Below are 25870 nucleotides of genomic sequence, written 5' to 3'. Positions count from 1 at the left end.
GCCTCATGACTTAATGTCTGTGTCCAGGTGCGGATACTGCTCTCAGCACTGTATAAATGCAAACGCTGTGATGGGAGTCAGAGGAGGAAACAGCAGTTAAACTAAGCCCTTGGGTACCATGCATATGGGTGGTATTGGGAACAGAAGCAGGCCTTCTCAGTCCAGAATCGATTTTGTCAGTCTCAATGCTCAGATCTTTGAATCACTGAATTGTGTGAGAGCATCTCCTCAACACTGGATCAGAACCAAAGAGCCACACCAAGACGCCCAAACCCTTTCTGTGTAAGTTATCTTCATTCCACCAATAACAAAAACCAATGTAGAAAACATTACACATAAACAAAAGGGGGGGGGAAGCTTTTACCAACTGTTTTAATACCTACAGAGCATTAGGATGTTGAAGTTAAACAACTGACTTTACTGAACATACCAAGTTGATACTAACAACAATATTAGAGTAGGGGTGGGTAAAAGTTTAAGACATTGGCTTTATTGAACATACCAAGTTGATGATAACTGTTTTATCATTGTAATTACATCTGGATCTTTGAATTCTAAATTTATTTTGGGGGCATGCTTTCAAAAGGAAGACTTATTAAACTCCTCATGCTCCTGTTCAAAACTTGAGATAATTACCAAAGATGGCACCAGTTTCTCTTTCTTAACCAATCCCCCTGACTGCCATACAGGACAGAACGCTGTGGTGTCTTTCTCTGCAAATGCTTATCAGCACAGTGCCAGGTTCGTACACCACACCCAACAGGTGTTACTGATGGTAGCAGAGCTCTAGCCACAAGTAACTACCATTTCGTCATTAATAATTATGATAACAAAGCTTATATTTGTTGATTTTTTTAGACATTGGGTTTTATGATTGAGAGGTTTTTACAAGAGAGACGTAACAGCGGAATGTTGCCAATCCATTACTTTATCTTTGATGACCAGCAAAACTGGAACATTTGTTCCTGTGTCAAGAGAAATGCCAACTGTGGCTGCGACTTTCTATTTCTGTGGCATCTGTTACCATAGCAACTAAGGCAGTGCACTGTAAATGAAGTGCATAAATTTCATGAGCCTGGCCTCCAGCTTGCTGGTTATGAAAGGTACAGAGGACGTACAGCATCAGGCCGTGTACTCTGGTGGCTGGGTGCCTAGGTGCTCATTCAGCTATGGCTTCTCTGTTGGGGACAGCTCCGGATGTGTCTCCAGGCCCTATCTTAATGAAATGAAATATGCCTGGAAAAATATAAGCCTGGATATTCTAAGTATGTAGTGGATTTAAAGTGGCCAGGAGGAAGTGCTCCCAGGTGGCAGCTCTGACTTGGTGCTGACTAGTTGCGCCCAGGGCTGCACTTCAGGAAACTGCTAGCTGGGAAAGCAGCTCTGCAGAGCACCAGGCCTGATATCACCATTTTTGCGGAATGTAAGTCCCCTCTGGATTGTCAAATCTTGAGGTGCATCAGCCACAAACTCTCCAGTGCCCGTGCCTTCTTCAAGTACTAAGCTCAGATTTGCACACCATAGTGCCTTCCTCTTTTGCTCTCTCTCTCTCCTCTCTGTCTCTCTTCTCTCTTGGGGTTTTGGGTTTTGATTTTTTGGAGACAGGGTTTCTCTGTGTAGAGCCTTGAGCACTGGCACTCGCTTTGTAGACCAGTTCGGCCTTGAACTCACAGAGATCCACCTGCCTCTACCTCCCAGAGTGTGTACCACCATGCCCAGCTGACCTCATAATGTTCCTTTTCCTCTCCTCAGTACTTCCTGATCTGGAATAGTATTCTGTGCACATTCAGAGTATAGCTTTTGGAGCTAGGTTTTCTGAGTTCAAATCCTGTCTCTATAGCATGTCACCTCTGTATCTTTAGGCAACTTTTTAACCTTCCCGTGTCTTGGTTTCCTTTCCTCTAATATGAAGGTGGTAGCATTAACGTGCACATAAAATTCTTATGAGGATTAAATGAGTTATCAGTATATTTTGTCTAATGTATGGCATACATGGTCTATATCTGCTATTAGGATGTGCAATTATAACTAGCAGCATTTTTTTTTCTTTGTGGGACATAAATAACTCATGTATGTTAGAATCAATGGTGGCTGTAAGTTGGCAATATAAAATTCTAAGGAAGAATTGATTATTATTCATTTGATTTTTAATTACACGTAGACTAAGAACAACCCCACTAAACTGTTAAGGATCTAGCTAACCATTGCAAGCCCTTTGTAAAAGAGGCATTTAAAGCAAAGTCAAAACCCACTAAATAGCCAGACATCAATGAACCAAGCATCATGCAATCTTTGGGTCCCTTGGGGCATGCAAGGGTGTGTTCTATGACTATCAAAAGCTATCTCTTTGTGGTATATCCATCTCTTAGTGTCCCAAAACCTAGTCTCTAATTTCCTTTTTTTTTTTTTTAAATCCCAACTTCTTAATTCCAGGAGAATTTTCTTTCTTTTTAGTCATTTGATGATATGTGTCTACTTTATGGACTTTTAAAAACAGTAAATTATAACATTTCTGGTTTTTCCGACCACTTTCCATCACTCCAGAGTTTCTTCAATTTTCCACAAAGGCATACCCAGTTTCTTCCTTGGGAACTTGACTCCATGCTCCTTTCTCCTTTTCTTACGCACTTCCTTCTCTGGAACTCTGTGATGTTACACTCTTAATAATGTCTAAACTTAATTAAGGAACAAACACCTGGGAGACACCAGCTCTGGAGGAATTCTAAGTCTTTTTTTTCTTCCTACTTTTAATTTGAACTGCAAAAACCATCAGAAGAAAATTCTGAGTGGTTCTGCCGCCGCTGCCGACTCTGTGTTCTGTGGTTATGTGTGGGCCCTCCATGCTGTGTGTTCTGATTACGTGTGGGAGATGTGCTTGGTATCTGGGTTACCAGTCTAAATTCCACTCTCAGCAACTGCTACCTCAAATAACTCTCCACCACTCCCCCAACGCCCATTTCTCTCCCTCTCCTCTTACACTGAACATTTGATTGAATTTAAAAGCTATCGAGAGGTTTTAAAGTGTTGGGTTCAGAAAGGAAGCCAGGAAAACTCACTTCAGGCAGAAGCTTAAAATGCAAGCTTTATTTTCTGTGAGTACAGGGAGGCTTGGGATCTGAACCATGTCTCTGAGGGAAGCTATATTGCGTATTTAAAGGGTGAAAACCATAGAGCAAGTGGGAGCGGGTGATCAGCATTGTCCAATCATATTTTGATATACGGGGCTAAGCAAGGGAGTTTCCATCAGTCAGAATAGGAGTGGGTCCCTGGGCCTGGGAACATGAATTTGTTTGACTCTTCCAGCAAAATGGAGAAGTTGTCCTTGAGATGTCAGGACTCAGACAACCTGTCTCCTTACAAGTCATCCCTGAGATGTCTGGACTCAGAAAACTGTTTCTTTATAACAGAAGCTGTTCAGCTATCGGAAAGTCCCCATTTCCCTGAAGGCCTGGGACCAGTGAACTTAGTTTCTCCCTGTGATTATATGGAGTCTGGAAAATGAAATGCTTGTACTTAGAAACAGTTTTTTTTTGCTCATTCCCAACAAAAGTATGGTAGAAAATGTATTAGGCCAGCAGTCAAGAGATCTGTTCCCAGCTGAACAATCATGTGTGTTTGTTCCCTTGTGTGACCATAAAATGTAATTCCAAGGGCATACAGATGTGAGATTCTCTATGTTATTAATTAAATGGGTGATTTGTTTGATTATTTGTTTCTTAACTTTATTATAAGGATCTTGAGGGAGAAAGACTAGCCTCGGTAGCCTCAGAAAACACATCTTTAAATTCTGTGATCTTACAGTTTTTCTTTCATATATGCTGCCTGTTGTAATTTCTGGGGAGACATGAAAAAAAATGTCTTCTTACCCCAGAAAAAGAACTGTGGATACACCAAAGAGTGGATATCCTCAAGGTCCAACTTGGTAAACCAGTAAACTGTGTTGGGATTACTTATAACAATATGGGTTAAGTGGCTGCTTACAGATGCAGAAATAACTCAAAGACAGCTGAATCACCAACCCTACTCTCCAACCCCAGTGTGGGTGACAGCTCAAGAAAACTGAGCACCTGGAGTGAAGTTCAAAACCGGTACGTCACTCAACAGGTTGGAGGGTGTCCTTGCCAGGGAGCTCACTGCTCTTGGCCTCTTCCAGGCAGCTCTGCTTGTCTTTCATTTTTCTACGGCACTTACCTTGTCTGAGAGAATTTCTCAGCAGTCCTTATTGGCTATATGTCCTTGAAAGAGAAGGGCCTGGAGAATCTGGTCAGTTTCAGGGACTTCCTGAAGCCATTGTGTTGTTTGCTTCTTGAGCTTTAAGTAGCTTCCCTGCAGGATAGAATGTTCCACCTCCACTTAAAACATTCTGTCATTTCACCTCCTACATAACATCCTCTGTCTTAACAAATTTCCCTCCAATGTGGGAGGTACTAGTCTGGGAGGAAACAGCTACCCAACAGTGTATGACCACAGACTAATTTGTAGGAGGAGATTACTTATGCCTTTGCTGTTTACTGTAATAGTAAATTTATTCCTTTTCAGTTGCATTACTCTCAGGCAAGTGATCAAGTCCCTGTGGGATCTTTGCATCACTACGAAAGGGGAAGACACTTAAGTGCTTTTCTCAGCCTGCTGTTAATTCTAGCACTAGGCAGGCAGAGGCAGACAGATCTCTTGAGTTTGAGGCCAGCCTGGTCTACCGAGCAAGATCTAGGACAGCCAGGGCTACAGAGAGAAATCCTGCCTTGAACAACAAACAAAAGAAATGCTTTTCTCTATAATTTTTCTGTAGCTACTCATAGATGCTAGAATTTCAGGGGGACTGCATACAGTAAGATAAAAAGAGTTAGCTCTACTGTGTTTGTTCTTAGTTAAACACATTGATATGTAAATGTAGCCTCCTGACACTATGTTTGAGAATAAAACAAACAAATTAAGCAAACAAAACCAATATAGTAGTTCTCTATTTTAGCTACATTATCAAAATCTCCTGAAGAGCATTAAAAAAAAAATCCTGCACAGAGGTAGCCTATGGCAGTTCAGTATCCAAGTGGGTTCCATAGTAATGAGAACAGGGACTGTCTCTGACAGGAAATGATTGGCCTGCTCTTTGATTACCTCCCCCTGAGGGGGGAACAACCTTACCAGGCCACAGAAGAAGACAATGCAGCCACTCCTGATGAGACCTGATAGACTAGGATCAGAGGGAAGGGGAGGAGGACCTCCCCTATCAGTGGACCGGGAGAGGGACATGGGTGGGGAAGAGGGAGGGTGGGTTGGGAGGGGAGGAAGGTGGGAGGTATAGGGGGGCTACAAAGTGAATAAACTGTAATTAATAAAAATAAAAATAATTAAATAATAAATAAATAATTGAGTGAAAAACTTTTATTATCCCATTCAAAAACTAATTAAAAAATAGATTGCTACCTTTGGGGCTGGGGTCCAGGCATGAGCCAGGATCAGACTGCCAAGGTTCTATAAGCCAGCCCTGAAAAACAGTAGAATAGCATGGGGCAAAGCAGTTTATAAATGATGAAATGGATTGGCTAGCGGAAAAGTTTTGACTTTCACGGTTCCCTGATTGTCTCATTTATGTTCCTGATTCTGAGATTCATATCACTGTGGCAAGATCAGAGGTTCTTAGCTGGAAATGTCAGAGTTTCCCACGTGTCTCATTACAGCCTCTGAGCTTACTTTATTTTGCACTGTATATTAGTAGAAGCAGTGAGTGCTTTTCTCTTTGTGCTCCCTTGTTCATGGCAGTCTCTTCTCTGTATGAGAAGGGGAAGTAGAGACTTTCCATATTTTCTTCTGTCTTCATTTCAGTGTCTCACGGTTCATCTTGTTCATTTGGAAAACTGGAAATTCCTTAATGAATCAGTCATGAGGAAGTCAGTTATCTTAAGAAACTCCTATTAAAGAAAAAAAAAATCCTAAAACAGTGACCACAAGGAACAACACAGTCTAGATTCTTTTAAAAAGGCATATAAGAGGATCATCTTACCCAGGGTCCTCCCTCTTGCTTAGCTTCTCTAGGTGTACAGATTTTAGTATATTATCCTATATTATATTTCTAATATCCTCTTATAAGTGAGTATATACCATGTTGCCTTTCTCCTTCTGGGATACCTCACTCGGGATGATGTTTTCTAGTTCCCACCATTGGCCTGCAGATTTCATGATTTCTTTGTTTTTAATTGCTGTGATCAATCTTCATTCAGAAAGGCAAATGGGATGGACATCAGAAGAGAGAGAAAACAGGGAACAGGACAGGAGCCTACCACAGAGGACCTCTGAAAGACTCTACCCAGCAGGGTATTAAAAGAGATGCTGAGACTCATACCCAAACTTTGGGCAGAGGGCAGAGAATATTAGGAAAGAAGTGGGGAGATGAAAGACCTGGAGGGGACAGGAGCTCCCAAGGAAAGCAACATAACCAAAAAATCTGAGCACAGGGGTCTTTTCTGTGACTGATACTTCAACCAAGGACCATGCATGGAGATAATCTAGAACCCCTGCACAGATGTTGCCCATGGCAGTCAGTCTCTAAGTGGGTACCCTAGTAAGGGGAACAGGGGGCTGTCTCTGACATGAACTCAGTGGCTGGTTCTTTGATCACCTCCCCATGAGGGGAGAGCAGCCTTACCAGACCACAGAAGAAGACAATGCAGCCAGTCCTGATGAAATCTGATAGGCTAGGATCAGATGGAAGGGAGGAGGTCCTTCCCTATCAGTGGACTGGGGGAGAATCATGGGAGGAGAAGAGGGAGGAAGGGTAGGATTGGTAGGGTACAAGGGAAGGGGCGACAGCTGGGATAAAAAAAATAATTTAATTTTAAAAGGCGTGTAAGATATGTAGAACCAGTAACTTCTGGCTATCCAAAAGAATTGAGTTGATGGTTCCTACCCACGTGCATGCATGGTGCCAGGTTTCTATACATTGTTGGCCAGTTGAATGCAGTTTCTACCAAGAACCATTGGAAATCTTAGAGTTGTGAGACAAAAATGTGAACTTCATAGGCAAGCAATGAATATATTTTTAGTGTTAGTGTATGTGACATATTCTGTGACCTCATCTGTTGTTGCTGTAAGTCCACATTCTGAGCACAACTGAACTTTGCGTTTTTATTTTTACCATAGCAATGAGGAGAGGGCCAGAGCATTCTACATTCTTTTGTGGGTGGGTCCTCCTGCAGAGAGGCCACTTCTTTTTTATACTCTAAATTCTCACTCGAGCTGATTTTTTTTTTCCATTTGTCATAGGGGCTTTCTCATTTTTGATGTTCAAAATTAGAGGTGTAGGCTTGAACATAGCATGTGCGTGCACACACACACACACACACACACACAAACAAACAAACACACAGGTTTTAATTTATAATGCCAGTTAAACTACATAGCTTCCGGCAGCAATCCAAGTATCAGCTGCAACATGTTATATTTAGGGTACTTTTCCACCATGTGAGAGGCACAAATGTCCTGTCTTCCTTAGAAACCTGGGCAGGTAGCCTGGCCTCCTGGGTACTTGCCTGGCCTGATTTAAGAGAAAATTCCACTCTCATTCCAGTTAGATTTGGCTGACTTTCACCTGCCTCTCCAGAGACTGACCTTCAGCTCTCTCTTCTGAGGTTCATTTTGTCAGCCTTAAATAAAGGGCTTTCAGTGACTGAATCAAAGTACCAGGGGAAAAAAAAAAAGCAGGCAGCTTCGACTAAAGTGTAGCTCTAGGCAACTCATGCTGATCCATGCCACACAAAAAATAGTCACTTCTAATGCAGTGTTTTCACCCTGAGTGAATTTCAGCTTTTTCTCATTGACTATTCTGCTGTGCCTAGTCTCATATAAATGTGTAAGTGTACACATATATGTTAATTGTGAACACATGTATCATTGCTTACAGAAGAGACTCACAGATAATTGTAAAATGGTATAAAATAAAGGTAGGATAATATCTGTATATTACTAACTCTTTCTCTGTACAGCTGAGATTCATGAAGCCAGTGTTGAAGCCCCTTGTGCTAAGCCCTGCATGAGATTTCTTTGCTGCTTTCTCTAGAGATGGTAAATGATCCAGCATTTCTTGTGTGGTCATCACATTTCGGAGATCACTGGAGTGTCATTCATAATCTACCTGTTTATGTGTGTTCCTAGATGACGGAGAGCACGGGTCTTCCAAGTTCTGTGCAAACGCTATCACAATATATGTTTTAAACAACTATAAAAGTAGTAATTTCATCTCTCTTGAAAAAGTATTCGTCTCTCTTGCTCTCTCTCTTTTTTCTTTTTTTTTTTTTTTTTACTCCATTGTTTCAAAGGTCTTCTATAATATAGTGAAGGGTGGGTGATTACTCTTAATGAACCACTAAGTTTGCCTCTGTTACTTATAGGAGCATGGATGACACAAACACAGCTGTATGATGCCGTGCCTATCCTAGTTTTCCCACAGAAAAAGAGTAGGAAGCGTTCCTCCAGGACGTTGGCAGATAGCAACAGTAATCTACAGGAGTAAATACAAAGATTTAGAAAGCATAATGACAGACATATATAGTTAACAAAAGAAACATTTTTTAAGTTACATGATTTATTGATATAGTTCTATGATATTAGATAAAGTCAACGTATCAATTCCCATTAATAATACTGTGGAAATTGGTACACTAATCCTACAAGAATGGATTGGTCTCAAGTTTCATTATGATGTTTGAGATTTGCTAAAGTTCTTGATAAATACAGTGAGTAGAGGTTGATGAAATGGCTCAGTGGGTAAGGGCCTTTGCCCACAACCTGAAGACCTGAGTTTGATCTCTGTGACCCATAAACTGAAAATCTACTCTGCAAGTTGCACTCTGACCTCCACGCACATATATACCACAGCATGAATCATTTTGCTGTTTCTATATCAATGACAATGTTTCTTAATTATGATCTGAAGTGTCCTGCCAGACGCCTTGAGACAGAGGCTTTTTTAGTGAACTTGAGAGGTAGGCCAGGCAACTGGCAACCCTTCGTAAAACTCCTATCTTACCTCTACAGGGCTGCAGTACAGGAGTGGGTGACCATGCCTAGATTTTTTTTTTTTTGTAAAGTATGCGGAGTATTTGAACTCAGATCCTCATGCTTATATAAGCTCCTTTGTCTGCTGAGTCCCTTCCCCAGCCCTATGATTAATTCTTTTTTCTTTTTTTTTTTTTTTGAGATAGGGTTTCTCTGTGTAGCCTTGCCTATCCTGAGATTATAAACGTGCACCACCATGCTCATTGATGCATTCTTATTTTTATTTTTTATATAATGCAAAACTTTTAATTATTTAGTATCTTTTTACTCAAAAATGCTTTTTGGAGTAGAGTTTATGTCAAGGCTCTTTAATGCCTGTGTTCAATTGTTAAATTTTAGCATGTCAAACCTTTGTAATCACCTACAGTTGTTTCCTCATCCTTATTTTTAAAAGTGTGATAGACAATTTTGTTAACAATGATTCTTATTTTAGACTTAGTAACAGTTCTGAAAATGCTGAAACATTTTCATTGTGTATGGCATTTAAATTTTATGTTGGGTCATTTAGTATTTCCATTGCTGATCTTGACTGCCATGGTAGTTAGATTCCTTTTGCTGTTGATTCGTTTGGCTTAAAGTCTTCTACCTATAGAATGATTTGAGGAATTGTGTATTTTGCCCTCGGTTCTCCTGGTCTATTCATGACCTTCAGACTGGACGTACATCTTATAAAAATGGTGTTTTGGGGTTCCTCCACAGCTTTGACACAGATTTTGCGGGAACAAAACATGGTATGGAACTTAAGGTTTAAAACTTGCTCTTAACCCATGTCATCTCTTCCTGCTTGGTTTGTTCAGCTTTCCTCCACCTGTGAAAGCATACCTGTTCTGAACTGAAAGCAGGGTGATCGATTCCCAGCCCCAGGAATTTGACTCTGCACTAACAGTGGAGTCCTGCCGCCCGCTGGAACTAGGTTCCAGCAAGCAAACAGTCAGAGGGCCTTGACACCTAACACCACATGGTTGATTCATCACCCTGCTGTCCAGGATGCTCTGTTTAGCTACTCCTCTGTGCTTTAAATCTCTTGCGTTCCAGTTGGGGTATCGGTGCTGTGTAGGCATGGAAGGGGGCCAAGCAAATGCTAGCCTAGAACATCCGGATATCCACTGAGTCATGCTTGCCTTTCAACATGGTTGAAAAAGTCCTGCACTTGTTCTGCTTCTTCTCAGTACTCACCACATCCATTCTAACTCCTTTTGAGTGAGAAGGGTTGTTTCTCTGCTCTGATTCAGTTCTGCCCCTCACTCCCACCCCTACCCCTCATCCTTCCACCGCCAAACTTCAGGAGTTGTTGTGCTGCTTGGTAGGTAGTTCCAATGTGCAGTGTTGTGACTGCCATCTAGTGACAGAATCACGTACTTTCAGTTGTTCTTAAATTTTACTCTCACTGTGTGTATTGATGCAGAGGGAAAAGGTAAGCTTTACGACTCCTGTGTTCCTGGAATTCTAAACTGCTTGACATCTTCATCCTGACAGAACAGGAAATAGGAGTAAGAGAACGAAGTGAAAACTCAAATTGTCTAAGGCAGCTAGGATTTGATGGAATGGCTTTTTCTCTGATTCTCTGATGGAATAGGATTTTCTCTGAGGTAGGCCATCCAGCAATGGGGTTCCAGCAATACTTAACCTAGGGAATGAATTCAGGTAATGTTGAGAGTCATAGTTATGACCTCTAACCTTCGAACCTGTTTACATCATTATCCTAGAACTGTTCCTTGCTCAGATTTGTAGTATGAAGCAGTATATACATGTTCATTTAGGCCCATTAACCTCTTTGCATGCCTGTGTATATTGTCTGGGGAAAATCCATCTCATGTCTCTAACTAGTAAACTTGACGCGAAGCTTGCCAGATGTACTCATTAACCATTGCCAGCAGCAATGACGCTTTGTGACAAATGAATGTATCATCCAACAGCACCCAGTAACAAGCATTTCTTTGCATGTATGTAAAGACAAATTGTTCAGGTAAACTAGACTAGGCTCTTCTGAGCTGTCTTCCCATGTGCTGTGCCTAGGGATTGGGTCTAGGCATCTCTGGGAGCCAGGCTGAAAAAGTAGCGGGCACTCAGGATGCGTTCTTACCTAAAAAGCAGGCCTAGCACTGTGAGAAGCAAGCAGAGCTGTTATCAAATGTAAGTCCTTGTTCATCATACCCACCTGTATTCTACCAGTGAAAGCTAGCCACGTGATCAAATCGAAAGCAAGGGGATTTTCTATATCCCAAAGGAAAGGGGATAGAAGGAGATAAATATTTTTTTCTAGCAATGTTCCAATCGATGTCAGCAATAAAACATTCAGTTAAGCTCAAATAAGGCCTTTTGAGACAACTAAGACTTAATTATGCCATGCCAGAGTATACATATCAAAAATATAAGCCTTGCAAGACCCTTCGAGTTTGGGAATGTTCTCTGCTCATTTTTATAAATGCTCAATGCTTAGTTCAGTTTCTGTCTCAATGAAAAAAAAAAAAAAAAAGCTATCTGGTATACTATGTTCAAGCTACTGTAACAAAAATTCCATAGGCTGTGGAGCTTATAAACAAAATAAAAGTATTTCTCATAGTTTTGATGACCCAAAACTCCAAGTTCAAGGTGGAAGCAGATTCCATGTTGGGGGAGGGTCTATTTCTTGGTCCACAAATGGCTATATTCTTGTAGATGGGTACTTATGTTTACTCATGGCGAAAAGGAGATTCTTTTATAAGGATGCTAATTCCATTCTTTGGTTCATGATAACTTTGTCCTCATGACCCAATTTCCATTCAAAGACCCCACCTCCTAATAGCATCGCTCTGGGGGAAGTAGTATTTTAATATATGAATGGGGTTCCCTAAGCCTTCAGATCATAACCACAGGACATTTAGTTAGCTTAGAGAACTGAGGTTTCTCCTCACCTTTTAATGCTGCTAATTCTTATGTTTCTGCCTAAAAGACATCACAAACATTCTTGTACAAGGTTAGGTATTGAGAATTATAATTCCTGAATTATGGTATCTCTCCCATCTGCTGTCCAGTGCTATATTGTTTGGATGTAGGGATTGTTGTTTCTTGATCCATTATTCACTCAATCTCTATACAGTCTCATCCTTTTTGAGGGAACAATATGGACCTTCCACCCCTACTCTGATTCAGATGCTGAGACCTTGTACACACTGTATACACACAAGAACATGTGGAAAGGCTTTTTTCCTATATCCTAAGATTTCCAAGACAAAAAAGTCAAGCCTCCAAGGCTGGTCTGAAAATGACTTGAGGGAGAACAAGAAAAGGCCATTGGCTTGGGATTTTCATAAGCATGAATGGGGTTTTAATAAGCATGAATGGAGTGATGGTTCCCACTCATGGGCAATAATTTGTGTGGCCTGGCTCTCTTGCCAGGGTTAAAGGCTTTTTTGCTCCTTGGCTGATATATGGGGAGCTGGGAAAAGAAGGAAGCTTAGAAGATGTTAGCAGCAAAACGTTGAAAGAATCAAGCATAGGGCTGAAGAGATGGCTCAGCAGTTCAGAGTGTAAGAGTCCCTAGAGCTCTCACAGAGGACTGAAGCTCAGCACCCCCATTTGGGCTGCTTATAACCTCTTGTAACATCAGCTCTAGGGCATTGGGCATCCTCTTCTAGCATCCATAGGCACAGAGCTTAATATCACACACACACACACACACACACACACCTCACACACACTCACACTTAAAACAAGTATCTTTCAGGGCATTGCAGTGTATGCTTTTAATCTTTATATTAAAGAGATAGAGGCAGATAATCTCTGTGAGTTCAAGTCTAGGCTAGTCTACAAAGCAAGTTCCAGGTCAGCCTGGAACTCTCTATAAAAGGAAAAAAAAAATCCACCCATCAATCAAGCAGAATCTGTATCATTCCTTCGATACCCTCCTAGCACACCCCCATGCTACACCCCCCAGTACCCCATGCTGGCTTCCTTGACCTTTCCCACTGTTTCTGGGAGGTACAAAGGTATCTGTTTCTTTCTCGTGCAGTGGTTGGGCTGGCTACATTGTGTATGGAGGCATGGCAGACTTAGATCTGGCTGCCTTCTTTGCCTGGCTGAGTATGCTAAGTATAGCTCAAATTTGATTTTATTCTTGAGCTTTGGAGTAAATGGCTCATGTTTGCTTTATGGGACTGAATATTTTTATCTGCTTTAAAAACCATTGTAGAGTATTTCTGCATCAATTTATGGTTGGGTAAATTTGAATTTGTTTTCTTCTGTGAGGGATTATATCCTCCCGCCCTTATGTTCTCACCTCTTTGTCTTTGACACACATTTGTAGTATTTGCTATTTTTTACATATTACTTTATATCGCAGTTGTAGCCCCCTCCCTTGTTTCCTCCCAGCCCTACCCTCCCTTTCTCTTCCCCCATCCCTCCTCCCCCCCAAGTCCGAAGAAAAGGGGAGGCCCTCCTCTTTTACCATCTGACACCAGCCTATCAAGTCTCATCAGGATTGCCTGCACCCTCTCCGGCTGTGCCCTGGCAAGGCTGCCCCTCCAGGAGAAGGTGATCAAAGAGCAGGCAAGCAGAGTCCATGTCAGAGACAGCCCCTGCTGCCCTTACTAGGGGCCACACATGGAGACTGAGCTGCCATGGGCTACATCTAAACCGAGGATCTAGGTCCTTTCCATGCATGGTCCCTGGTTGGTGCATCAGTCTCTGCAGGAGCTCCTGACCCCAGCTTTGTTGGCTTTGTTGGTCTCCTTGTGGAGCTCCTGTCCCCTCCAGGTCCTTCTATCTCCCTACTCTTCCATAAGACTCCCTGTGCTCTGCCTAAAGTTTGTCTGTGAGTCTTAGCATCTGCTTTGATCCCTGATGTTTGGAGTCTTTCAGAGGACATCTATAGTAGGCTCCTATACTGTTCCCTCTGTTCAATTGCTTCCGGTGTCTATTCTGTTTGCCATTCTGAATGAGAATTAAACATCCTCCATAGGGCCCTCCTGTTATTTAGCTTCTTTAGGTCTAGAGATTTTAGTATGATTATCCTGTATTATATGGCTAATATCTGCTTATAAGTAAGTATATACAATGTCTGTCTTTCTGGTTCTGGAATACCTCACTCAGGATGATCTTTTCTAGTTCTATCCATTTGCCTGCAAATTTCATGATTTCCTAATTTTTAATAGCTGAGTAAATGTGCGAAATTTCTTTATCCATTCTTCAGATGAGGTACATCTAGGTTGTTTCCAGGTTCTGGCTATTACAAATAAAGCTTCTATGAATATAGTTGAGCAAATGTTTTTGTTGTATGATAGAACATCTTTTGTATATGCCCAGGTGTGATATAGCTGGGTCTTGAGGTAGCACTGTTCCCAATTTTCTGAGAAAGCACCAGATTGATTTCCAAAGGGGTTGTACAAGTTTGCACCCCACCAGTAATGGGAGAAGATTCCCTTTTCTCCACATCCTCTCCAGCATGTATTGTCTCCTGAGTTTTTGATCTTAGCCATTCTGATGGGTGTAAGGTGAAATCTCAGGGTCATTTTGATTTGCATTTTCCTGATGACTAAGGATGTTGAGCATTTCTTTAAGTGTTTCTCCACCATTCGATATTCTCTGTTGAGAATTCTCTGTGTAGCTCTGTACCCCATTTTTTAATTGGATTGTTTGGTTTGTTAGTGTTTAATTTCTTTATATATTTTGGAAATTAGCCCCCCGTCAGATGTAGGGTTGATGAAGATCTTTCTACCTCTTTTTCTTAAAATTAAATGAACCTTACCTTAAAGCAGTGGCACTCAGTGTTTCCCTCACATTGTGACACTTAGCTGGTTTCTGTAGCATCCTCCGAGTTTCCGAGTCAGTAAGTGGATGCCTCATCGGAGTAAGGCTGTGCATGTCTAAATAGCGCAGGTGGTACACGATTAGCTTCTGAAGCATGGCTGAGTATTCCTCAAGTAAACTCAGAGGAAGGGTCCTTGCCTTTGAAGACTGCAGGATGAATTTTAAAATGTAAAGATGGGAGGCAGGTGGAAAAGTCCAAAAGGAGGATAAGTGGGACAAGCTAGAATCCTCAGAAAGAAATACAGCTGTGAAGCTCAATAGTTAGGTAATCAGAAAATTTATAATTTCTTAATGTGTGTGTTGGGGGGGCTGGATGGGAGGGAGGATGGTAGGGTGAGAGAATTCTAGGTTCTGTGTGGTTTTTTTATTTTTATTTTTTGAGATATTCTAGTGTTTGGACAAGGCTAGCAATCTCAAAGTTTCTAGGGGTTCTGAGTTTTTGTGTGTATTTCATGTTTACACAACCTGGGGAATCATATCAGGCACACGGTGACCAGCGTAAATGGGACATGTTCTGTGGCATCTGACTGTTGTCACCGACACCTACTGCTTGTGGCTTTGGGAGAGTTGTTCCGTTTCCTCCTCTGCCACGTGGCCTTAGATATGGCAAGATCTCCTTGGAAGTCTGCAGTGACTGCTTTTAGCTGTGTTCCCGAGGCCAGCACTATAAACGAGGCCAGGACTGTAAACACAGTCATCTGTAGATGACAGCCATGGTGGACCTGTACTTTCAGTATTAGTAAAATTGTCTTTGATTCTGCCCTGGGCAAGTTGGAGACACAGTCCAGACACTTGGCAGAAAAGATGTTTCATTACTGTGGACAGATGGGGAGGTCACCAAGGCAAGCCATGGAGTTAGATTAGGGGCTTGATTAGAAAGAACTGTGTGGAAGGGAGTTCTTGTATAACTTTTTCCCAGAATGTAAAATTCTACCACTAAAGAGATTTTCTGCCTTTCATCTAAGATGTTCTAAAAAAAAACCTGCCTTTTTGGTGGAAAATATTTTCGTTAATTTTTTAACTTTCATCGAGGATCTGGTGACTGCAGAAAAATTTGCCACTTTCAAGTCCTTAGATTCAAAAGCTCTGTTCCTCTGTCTGACATGAACAAAATCTCAGCCATACCAGGGCTAAGTTCCCTTCTTAACTAATACCAGCATCCTTGGCCTTGTGCCCGATATCTCTGCCTCTGCATCCTCCCTGAAAATATGCCCCAAGCTACGCTAAGGTGTTCGAAGATCTAAAATTTGTGGGTCAGAGCGTCACCTCCCATAAGGCACATGTAGAAACCACCAACCTAGCTTTGATTCAGGATTTGGGAACCTTTCCTTAAGCATTTTAAAAAATTGGGTTTAATGTAGTGTGAGTGTGAGTGTGTGTGTGTGTGTGTGTGTGTGTGTGTGTGTGTGTGCGCGCGCGCGCATGCGCATGTATTTGTGTACATGCATTAATGCATGTATGGAGATCAGAGACAACTTGCAGGAGTCAGTTCTTTCCTTTCACCATGAAGGTTCTGGGGATCAAGCTCAGCTTGTCAGGCCTGGTGACCAGCAGAATCCACTGAAGATTCAGATCCATTGAATCTTCTTGCCAGTCCTATGAGGGACCTTTATATCCTGTCCTGTTACCTCGGAAGTCTTGAAATGAACATCCCATTAAAAAGGCATACGTGTGAGTTCTCCTCTCACCTGTAATGGTGGAATGCTTAGCAGAAACATTTGCTGAAGGAGGAGACGGAGCGTGCTTAGCTGGGTGTGGGTTTTGCAGGGAGCTTTTCTATCAATCTGTTAAGTAACTTAGTCATCATTCTACATGGCACACCCTTCCAGACACATTTCATATAAAATGAATAATTTCACAAGCTAGTCTGCGCGATTTCTGTTCAGAGGAAGGCAGATGCTCTCCCAAGAGGCATTAATTTTTCAAGGAGGCTGAATTAACTGGTTTCCTTTGACTGTGTCATAGAAAGTTGGGTTGACTGGGGTTCATGCGTTTATTGTCACATAGGTTGGAACTCTACCTCAAAGCCTATTAGAACAGTTAAAGAGTTGGCAAGCCGGTGTGCCTGGAATGGAACAGACTAGTAGAAGGAGTAACAAGAGATGAGAAGAAACAGAGATCACGAAAAGCCTTTGGGCTGTAGTTCTTGGTGTGTGTGTGTGCCTGTGCCTGTGTACGAAAGTATGTAAGTGTTCCTTCCCATACCTGTGTGGCAAGGGCAGGAGCATAGAGTTTGATGTCTCATGATTCTTTCAATTGCTCTCAACCACATTTTTTGGGACAGGGCCTCTCACAGAACCTAGACCTTTCTATTTTCACTAGACTGTCTGGTCTGTGAGCCCTTGAACTCTACCTGCCTCTAGTCCTCTGGCCCAGTTCTTCTGTTACAAACGCACGTGGCCTGCTGGGCTTTTATTTGGGTGCTGTGTGTCTGAACTCGAGTGTTCGTGCTTATGCGGAGAGCACCATGCAGAACCCTATTTGAACCACCTCCCCGGCCCCTACAGTCAGGAGTCTTCAATCCAAGCCCCATGGAACACCAGGAGTGAGCTAGGTCGGGTTCACGCCTTTAATAGATTGTATAGAATGTGATAAGGAGAGTCAGTTCTGATGTTGGTAATAGGGGAACGTGGAGGATGTAGGGCACTAGGAAAGTGGTGGTGGTCCAGATTACAGCAATCCCTGTGGGGGATAGCAGTGAGTGATGTGACTCGTGGCGTATTCTACCCAGAGAGCCCTGAGCACCCCCCTGGAGCACAGTCCCCACAGGGCTGCAGTGTGCCTAGCCATAGCCCTCAACAGCTGAGCCGCTCTGCTAGTGGGACCTTCCCACAGAAAAATAAAGTCATCCACCTTTGAATTAGAACCCCAGCCTGTCCCCCTAACTCAGGATACCAAACTAGAGGAACAAATAGTGTTTCTTGCAGTACAGACCTGTGACCCCGAACACATTTGTGAAAAAAAAAACGGGTTCATCCCACAAATGCCCTTGGTCACAGCATCTTGCCTTCGGAGTTCTCTGCAGCACGAATGCCATTGTGGTTCTGTTCGCCTGAAAGTCGAGTTGTCTGCGATGCTTCATTTCTCAGGCAGTGGGATGGTAGTTCTGGTAGCTGGCTGCAGCTCCTGTGTGCACTGGGGTCATAATAATGTCATTCTATTCAGATAAAAAGTGAAATAGAAATTTGTTGGTCCTGTTTTCAGCCTCAATTCTCTCAAGGATCCCTCCTTCAAGTGACAGACTTGGCTGTCTTGGTTGTTGCAGAGATTAGAAACCCCAGCATTCATGTCTGTGTGTGTGTGTGTTTTCTTTTTTAGACAGTTAAAAATAGAGTTCTGTGATCTCAGATAGAAAGTGTCTTTTATAACCTCTCTTAACACATCAGTGTTTGTTCTCTGTGGGGCGTGAACTTTCAGCTCCTTGCAGACAAACACCTGACCTACTCTCTTATCTACCACTCACTCAACACGCCTCTTCTCTTTTTAACCCTGCCCTGGCTGCTTAATTTGGCACCTTTTGTAATCCAGGCAGTGTGGAAGGGAAGGAATCCCCCCTTTGCCCCAATCCTGGCCATATCTAACAGCTCTCCGTTCTGTCCACACATGACGTCTTTGGTTGTTTGGAGGGTGGCTCCTGGCTGGGATTCAGGTGATGTGCCCTTGAATTCTCTGCCTCATTCCGTGCTCCTTTGTAATTGGCTTCTCTTGTGGTCTTCCAGAATACCAGGCTGCTATCCTACATCTGAAGAGGGAACACAAAGAAGAAATTGAAAACCTGCAGGTATATCTCTTTGATTCTACTGAACTGGCTTTCTGGTGGTTATCTTTTTCACGTGCTGAAGTAAATATTCCTTTCTCGTGCAGGGACTACTTAACTAGATAGCATCCACAGCTGCCAGATGCCAGTGGGCACCAAGTGAAATAAATATTCTTCTTAGTAGGGAGTCTGTAACTAGATTTCATCTGCAGCTCACAGCTGCCAATGGGCACCAACTTTATTCCAGGATGAAAGCCATGGACGCGGTACTTAATAAACTCTGGGTTCTAAGTTTGAAAAAAAAAATTACCGTAAATGCCTTTGGCTTTGGCTGGAAGGGTGATTTTTTTTTTTTTTTTTTTTAAATCAGGAAAGAAGACAGTCTTGAGACTTTTACTGTTTGTGGGAAGGATTTTAAAACTCCATGTTGCTATACACCCTGTAAATCATTTCAGCTTTCACTTTTTCCTCTGCGGCATGCGTCTTAGCCCCTCCCTGGGTTCTGAGATCACGCAGCTGAAGAGCCTGCTGAGTCATTCTGTGTCCTCAGGGTGTGCTGAAAGGTGCCAACGGGTCCTCCTCTGTTTGCCATCTAATTGTTAGTCTCTAGGTTTTGTGTTTGCTTACAGGGCATATGACAGGAAGTTCAGAATCTTAATTTCAAGCCGCTGCACAGTGAATCAGACCTTGAGTCTACTAGATTAATGGGCGGTAGCCCTGAGCATTATTCAGGAAGTAACAGTGGCAAACTTTAAATAAAACTCTTTGCTCCTTTAATGCAAACTTATTATTTGCCACGTTTATCAGTTTGTGGCTAAAGTATCCTTCCTTTTAAATTTTATTGACAAGTAGAAAGTGTAATTTATAGTGCTCAGCATGTTAGGAAAGAGTATGCACCCTGGAGTGACTAAATTGAATTCATTTATAAATGTGCTACTTTAATGAACTTGTGGATCGAATATTCTTCCTGTCCAATTTTTTTGTTGTCAGATAGGAGTTGAATTAAATTTATGATGTGCAGCATGTTTTGAAGCATCATACTTTGTAGCATGACTGATTGGGATTCATTTACAAATGTATTACTTCATATATACCCATGTTTAATAAGTAAACTCTCTACCAAAACTAACCATTTCAACTCACTTGTCACATGTATGTGTGTATACATATGTGTATGTGTGTATATATATACACACATACACATATGTATATACATATATATCACATGTATGTATATATATGTATACACATACATGAGTGTATACAACTCACTTGTCACATGTATGTATATGTATGTATATACATATATATCACATGTACGTACACATATATACATACATGTGATATAACTGAACCTTTATATCCTGTGATCAATCTTTCCTTCATTATTTCCTTACCTGTCACCCTCAGCCCCTAGAAACCATCATTAGACTCCCTGTCTAGGTGAATTCAGCTTTCTTAAATCTGACATCTAAGAGAGATCACACAGTATTTTTCTTGACACCATTCAGGTTCTTCGATATTACTGCAAATTACGGATTTCCTCCTTTTTTTAAAAGCTGAATAATACTCCATTATGTATACGCGTGATCCACATTTCCTCTATCCTTGCTTTCTTTTACAGACACCCAGATTGGTTCTGTATCTGGCTTTTGTGAATAATGTTATAGTGAACAAAGTACCACAGCTATGCTTTCTTTCATTTGGCACAGAGAAAGTAGTGGAGCTGCCCACTCCTGTGGCAGGTTGGTTTTGAATAACCCTGCTAGTTTATATTGCCATTAATTCCCCATGTCCTTGCCAGCACTTGTTGTCTTCCCAATTTTTCCTTCATCTTGGTAATAGCTGTTATGACAAGCGAGAAGTGATGTGCTATTGAGGTTTGAATTTGCATTTCTCTGATAACTAGTGATGGTGGACATATTTCCACATACCTGCTGGCCACTTTATATGGACTCTCAGGAATAACCATTTCTTTCCTTGCTCATTTTAAAATCGGCTTGTTTCCCTGTTAGGACATTATCTGCATTCGTCGTATATTTTGTTTACTAGCTAGCTTGTTAGGCGTACATAAATTCCTCTTTTTGATTTTCTATGGTATGCTTTCAAATGCAGTGGAAGGGATGGCAAGGTAGCTCAGCACCAAGTAACACCGAGGAGCCTGGTTCAACCCCAGGACCCACATGGTAGAAAGAGAAAAGTGGTTCCCATGTGTTGTCCTCTGATTTTTGCAGGCATGCTTTAACATGAGTACATGTGTGTGCATGCTCGCACGCTCATCCACCTAGTAGCACACAAAATAGTAAAAAAAAAAAAAAAAAAAAAAAGTAAGTAAATGTGAAACAAGCAAGTCATTTAAAAAAAAAAAAGAGCTGAGACACTGTATTGGGTTATACATGAAACCATTGCAAACAGCCAAACAGAGAAGAAGCTAGTGCATGGAAACATGTTAGACCCATTCATACAGATACACTTGGTTTGAAGAGAAAATGAGGTAATTTAACAACAACAAAACAAAACAAAAAACAAGGTGGAAAAGTACAGCTCACTCCTAAGGGAAAAGGACAGATGGAGGTCCTAATTTGGTGTAAAATGACCTCACTTCCTTTTTCTTTGTGGTGGGATGGAAAGGGTTCTGAGCTATCCAAGAGGATTTGAAGTAGATGTCAAATATTTAAAGAATCATTAAGAAAAGGGTAGATACAGAAGTGATTCCATAGACAGGCTTATTAACAGTGAAATTGTCAGGATGATTAGTTTTCCACTTTGTAAATCAGCCCTATGAGGAGCTGGTCAACTCAACATATCCACACAATAATATTCACAGAACACTTGGCTTTTGAGATGTTATTCCACCAGGCACTGAGCTAAGCATAGTACACATATAATACCCTACAAAAATCCTCTCATCTCCATCTCTGGAGAAGCTTGGCTTGTCAGTCAGCATGTCAGCGCGGTAGCAAATACCCAATACCACATACCCAAAACAGAAAAAGTTTCTTGTTGCCTCATGGTTTCAGTCCGGGGTCATTTGTCCCTGTTCCTTCTGACTTGTGGTAGGAGTGTATGGCAGAACAGGCCTGTTGACTTCATTGAGTGTGTGAAGCAGAGAGAGACAGGAAAGGCCCAGGATACCCCTGTTCCCATACCCCGGAGTGTCCTCACTTCCTTCTGCCAGGTTGCCCTTCCTGAAGGTCCTGTCAGCTTCTTACCGTCTTATAGGCTGAGGACCAAACTTTAACCTATGGGCTTTGAAGGAACATTGCACAAGTAAGCTAACATCCAGAGATGGGAAAATGATGTGTAAAGGGCAGGGAAAAGAGCAAAGTGTGGGGCTGATTCCTGTTTAAGATGTGAGTTAGATTATGATAGGATTAGCATTATAGACTATTAACAAATTTTCATAATTACACTTTTGATGTTTTGGAGAATTAATTTCTTAAATCATTATCTGTTCTTTTGATGCTGTTGGTAAAGGTAAATTCTTTATGCCCCAAATACATTATAGACAGTAGGCCCAGTTTCCACAGTTGAATATTTCTTGAAGCATGTCTGCAGTCACAGGCAGACAGTCATCAGTCAGTGGTCTGCCTTCGAGAAGAATTTTGGTTCAAATATAGCACTTTAAAGATTGAAATAGGAATACACATTTAAAATGTAGAGATGTGTATGTAAGAAATGGCTTGCTGGCATTTCGTTTAAACAAACTGAAAGATCCGGCAGTAATGTCATTCCATGTAACTTCAAACTTTTCAACATGGTAGCTGGTGTCCACTTCACCTGTACTTCTCAGTTCACCACTGTCCACCCTGGGTGGCTCGCCTACTCGACTCCTACCTGTATGCTTTGACTGGCCCCTGTTTGTGGCTGACAGTGCGAACAAAATAAGACAGCTAGCTGGGCAGCAGCAGTGACCAGTCAAGGTAGATGCCATTCATTAAATGCACAGACCAGATCCAGCCTGGCTGTATTTGTGGATTCTCTCCGAATATCACCCCTACCTATGGCATTCTTCAGTGAAAGCAAATCCCACCAGACTGGCGGAAGGTAGTAGCTGGAGGACTTATACTTTGGTGCTCCTGTCTTTATGTGTAATGCCCCTGGCAGGCTTCAGTTATACTTTCTTCTTCATTAATGAGGCCTGGAGAAGTCAGGGCTTCCTCAGCCTGCCTTTCTTTGCTGTTTTGTTCACTTCCTCCACCAGCAATGGAAAATGTCTATCTAGAATGCTCTGGCCAGATGGCTGACAGAACCTTCCCTTTTTGTGTGTGTGTTTTGTTTTGTTTTGTTTTGTTTTGTTTAGCTTCTTGCCTGAGAAACTTTTGTGTACAGTTCATAGGAAGCATTGCTTAGAAAGTTCATAATCTCTGGGTAGAAACAGTTCAGACCTCTTCAGGCACTTGATAAAATTCATTCTCTCATAATACAATAGTTATTCCTTTGAGGTTGCTTAGGAGCTAGGACTTGAAAATCAACATCACAATTCTTTCATAGAGCTCCGTCTTACTGCCACTTGAGGACTGGGAGAGACATTAGTTGGTGTTAGATGGTAGCGTGAGAGAATTTGGTTTCTGCACCAGGACTCCAGTTTCTTGTAAAATGATCATACAGAATAGGTAACTTTCCTGAGATTTGGTTTTCAATGTCTTAGGAGTTGTACGTTATTGATCGTGTTGGTGGTAAAGCTAATGCCACCACTCTGTCTGGGGGATGGTGAGTAGGACACACCCTGACAGCATTGTCTCCAAAGCACATGCTTAGCAGCTGCTTCTTATTCTAGCTTCCCTGGATTAAGTCTCTTCATAATTAGACAACTTGAGTTTAGAGTGCTTTTGAGTTTTGTTGTTGTTGTTGAGTATTTGGGGGGAAACGCTTGACTTACTTTTTGAATCTAACTTTCCCATGCTTTCGGGCCATTCTGCCCGGTGCTCAATATCAAGTTGGTCTAAACCAGTTTCTTCAGTTTTTCTACACATGGCCACACTTATTTTCATTCAATCCTCTTGTGCTAAGTTACTTCTCTGTTGCTATGATAAACTCCGTGAACACAATCAACTTGGTGGGGGTTGGGTGTGGGGCTGAGGGCCAGGACAAGTTTATCTGGCTTTTACTTTCAAGTTGCATTCCACAACTGAAGGAAGTGAAGACAAAAGCCCAGGTAGGAACTGAAACAATGGAGGAATGCTGCTTACCAGCTTGCTCCCTGCCTAGTCATGCTCACCTAGCTTTCTTTTAAAGCTGAGACTCACCTGCCTAGGGGTGGTGCTGCCCATGGTGGGCTAGGCCTTCCCACATTAGCAAGCAAGGCAGTGTTCCTTAAGACATGCCCACAGGCCAACCTAATTCTTCAGTTGAGGTTCCCTCTACCAAGGCGACTTTAACTTGCATCAAGTTGGCAATAAAAGCTACTGAGAACACCTGGGCATATGGGTATGTAAAGTACTTATGCAAAGCAAATGTTTACTCATGATAAGTCATAAAGAAATTTATTGAAAAATAACCTTAAGTATGCATGTAATCTTATCAGTTATCATGGACAAAAGTCCATTTGGATACTAATGAGGTAGATATGTTTATTATTACATAAAGAATTAAATTTTTGCTGAATAAGCTGGTCCTGATTTACGTAGAACAACTTCAACATTTTTTATTGATATTTAGATTTTATAATTAACAATCCTGAGATCACCACTTTGCATAAACACAAAATAGGAAAAGTGTTTTGGCCATTTTAGAAGTCATTGCAAATTCTGTTCTAATTCCAAGTCAAAATTCATTTAGTGATTTTTTTTTTAAAATGAAACTGGGTTCAATTCAAGAACTCAGTTGAAACCATTAAAACTAAATGTTCTAACACTATCCAATCTAAAGATAATTAATTTTAAATACGAAGTGCTAAGGAAAGATGAGAGGAAAATATTAAAATGTTTGTTTTCTATACCAAATCATGTACTTCTATAAGAGTGGAAAGCTACCAATAAAGTAAAAACACTGTAATTCTTAACATACCACTGTCTTTTCTAAGGTAAGCTCTTCAGGTAGCATCCATTGGTGTTACGTGGCATGATGACATATGCAGTGGGAAGCAATCATTTGTACATTAGTTGTGAAGTTGTGTTACCCAACCAGAGTGAGTGCTGACAGAGTGACCTCAGATTCATTATGCAGTTGGTTGTGATTAATTTTTGATCATTGCACATTCAGAAACCTCCTAACTGTTGTCAAATTTTTCATTACTCCAACATTCACTTTGAAAAGCTGTGCTCCAAACCAGGTTTCCCCGAAGCCTGTTCTACAGAACAGCAGCTCTTTGAAATGCTCCCTGATGATAGGTTTGTGGTTTATAGTTAGTTAAGTTTGAGAAATATCCACTTGTTCATTTCGTGCAGGTTTCCCTTGTTAGAAGAGACCTGTAGAAATTTGAATAGTTCTTTTTCTTTTCTTTTCTTTTTTTCTGGAGAAACTCTTCTTAAAAACCACATGTTGTGTCATATAATTTATTATTTCCATGCCTAATTTCCTTTTGAATTACACTCACTTTTTTAAAGAGGGCTTATTACACATTGGTGTTATAAGGCACCCATCAGCTTACTGAAGGCATCTCAGAGTCAGCAAGGAATTTTTGTTTTTCTTTCTGTGCTTACCCAACCATCTCTGTTGCTGTGAAAAACTACTCTTTCCAAAAACAACTTAGGGAAGGAAACATTTTCTTATTTTTTCTTCTTTCTTTTTCTCCTTCTCCTTCTCCTCTTTCTCCTCCTCCTCCTCCTCCTCCTCTTCCTCCTCCTCTCTCATTGTCAGGTCAGAATCCACCATCAAGGAAAGTCCGGCAGAAACTCAAGCAGGAACTTGAAAGAGAAGCCATGGAGGAACCTTCTCTCTCTTAAGCTCACGCTTAGTTACTAGTTTCCTTATGGCCCGGAACTACCTGCCTAGAGGATGGTCCCACCTACAGTGGGTCGTGCCTTCCCGTATCAATTAACAATCAAGACAGACAGGCCTGCAGGCCATTCGGTTCTGTTCCTCTCCCTCCTCCTCTGGGGGTTTTAGGTCAATGGTTCTCAACATCCAAGTCACAACCCTTTTGGGGATCGCATATCAGATATCCTACATATCATATATTTACATTATGACTCCTAACAGGAGAAAGTTACAGTTATGAAGTAGCAACAAGATAATTTTATGGTTGTGGGTCACCACAACACAAGGAACTGTATTAAAGGGTTGCTGCAATCAAATCCCTATTGTGTGCCTAGCAGAAAGCCTTGAAAGATT

General features: G+C 41.5%; 1 protein-coding gene across 10 annotated transcripts in view; it reads left to right on the top strand.

The window, feature by feature from the left end:
- Fmn1 (formin 1) overlaps nucleotides 1–25870 on the top strand; it is a 368583-nt gene that overhangs the window by 141381 nt on the left and 201332 nt on the right. For 9 of the 10 annotated variants that reach the window (XR_009587427.1, XM_060371809.1, XM_060371805.1 and 6 more), the window contains one exon: nucleotides 18558–18619. The exons of the other annotated variant lie outside the window; for it this stretch is intronic. Coding sequence is in view for 8 of the 9 variants with exons in the window: in XM_060371809.1 (XP_060227792.1) it covers nucleotides 18558–18619 (62 nt within the window). In the remaining variant the exon portion in view is untranslated. The remainder of the gene's footprint in view (nucleotides 1–18557; nucleotides 18620–25870) is intronic. 10 annotated transcript variants of the gene reach the window in all.

This window comes from Meriones unguiculatus, chromosome 18, assembly GCF_030254825.1.
Source record: "Meriones unguiculatus strain TT.TT164.6M chromosome 18, Bangor_MerUng_6.1, whole genome shotgun sequence".
Classification (NCBI taxonomy): domain Eukaryota; kingdom Metazoa; phylum Chordata; class Mammalia; order Rodentia; family Muridae; genus Meriones; species Meriones unguiculatus.
Note: the sequence above shows the minus strand (reverse complement) of the source record. Positions and strands in the feature narration are given on the sequence as shown.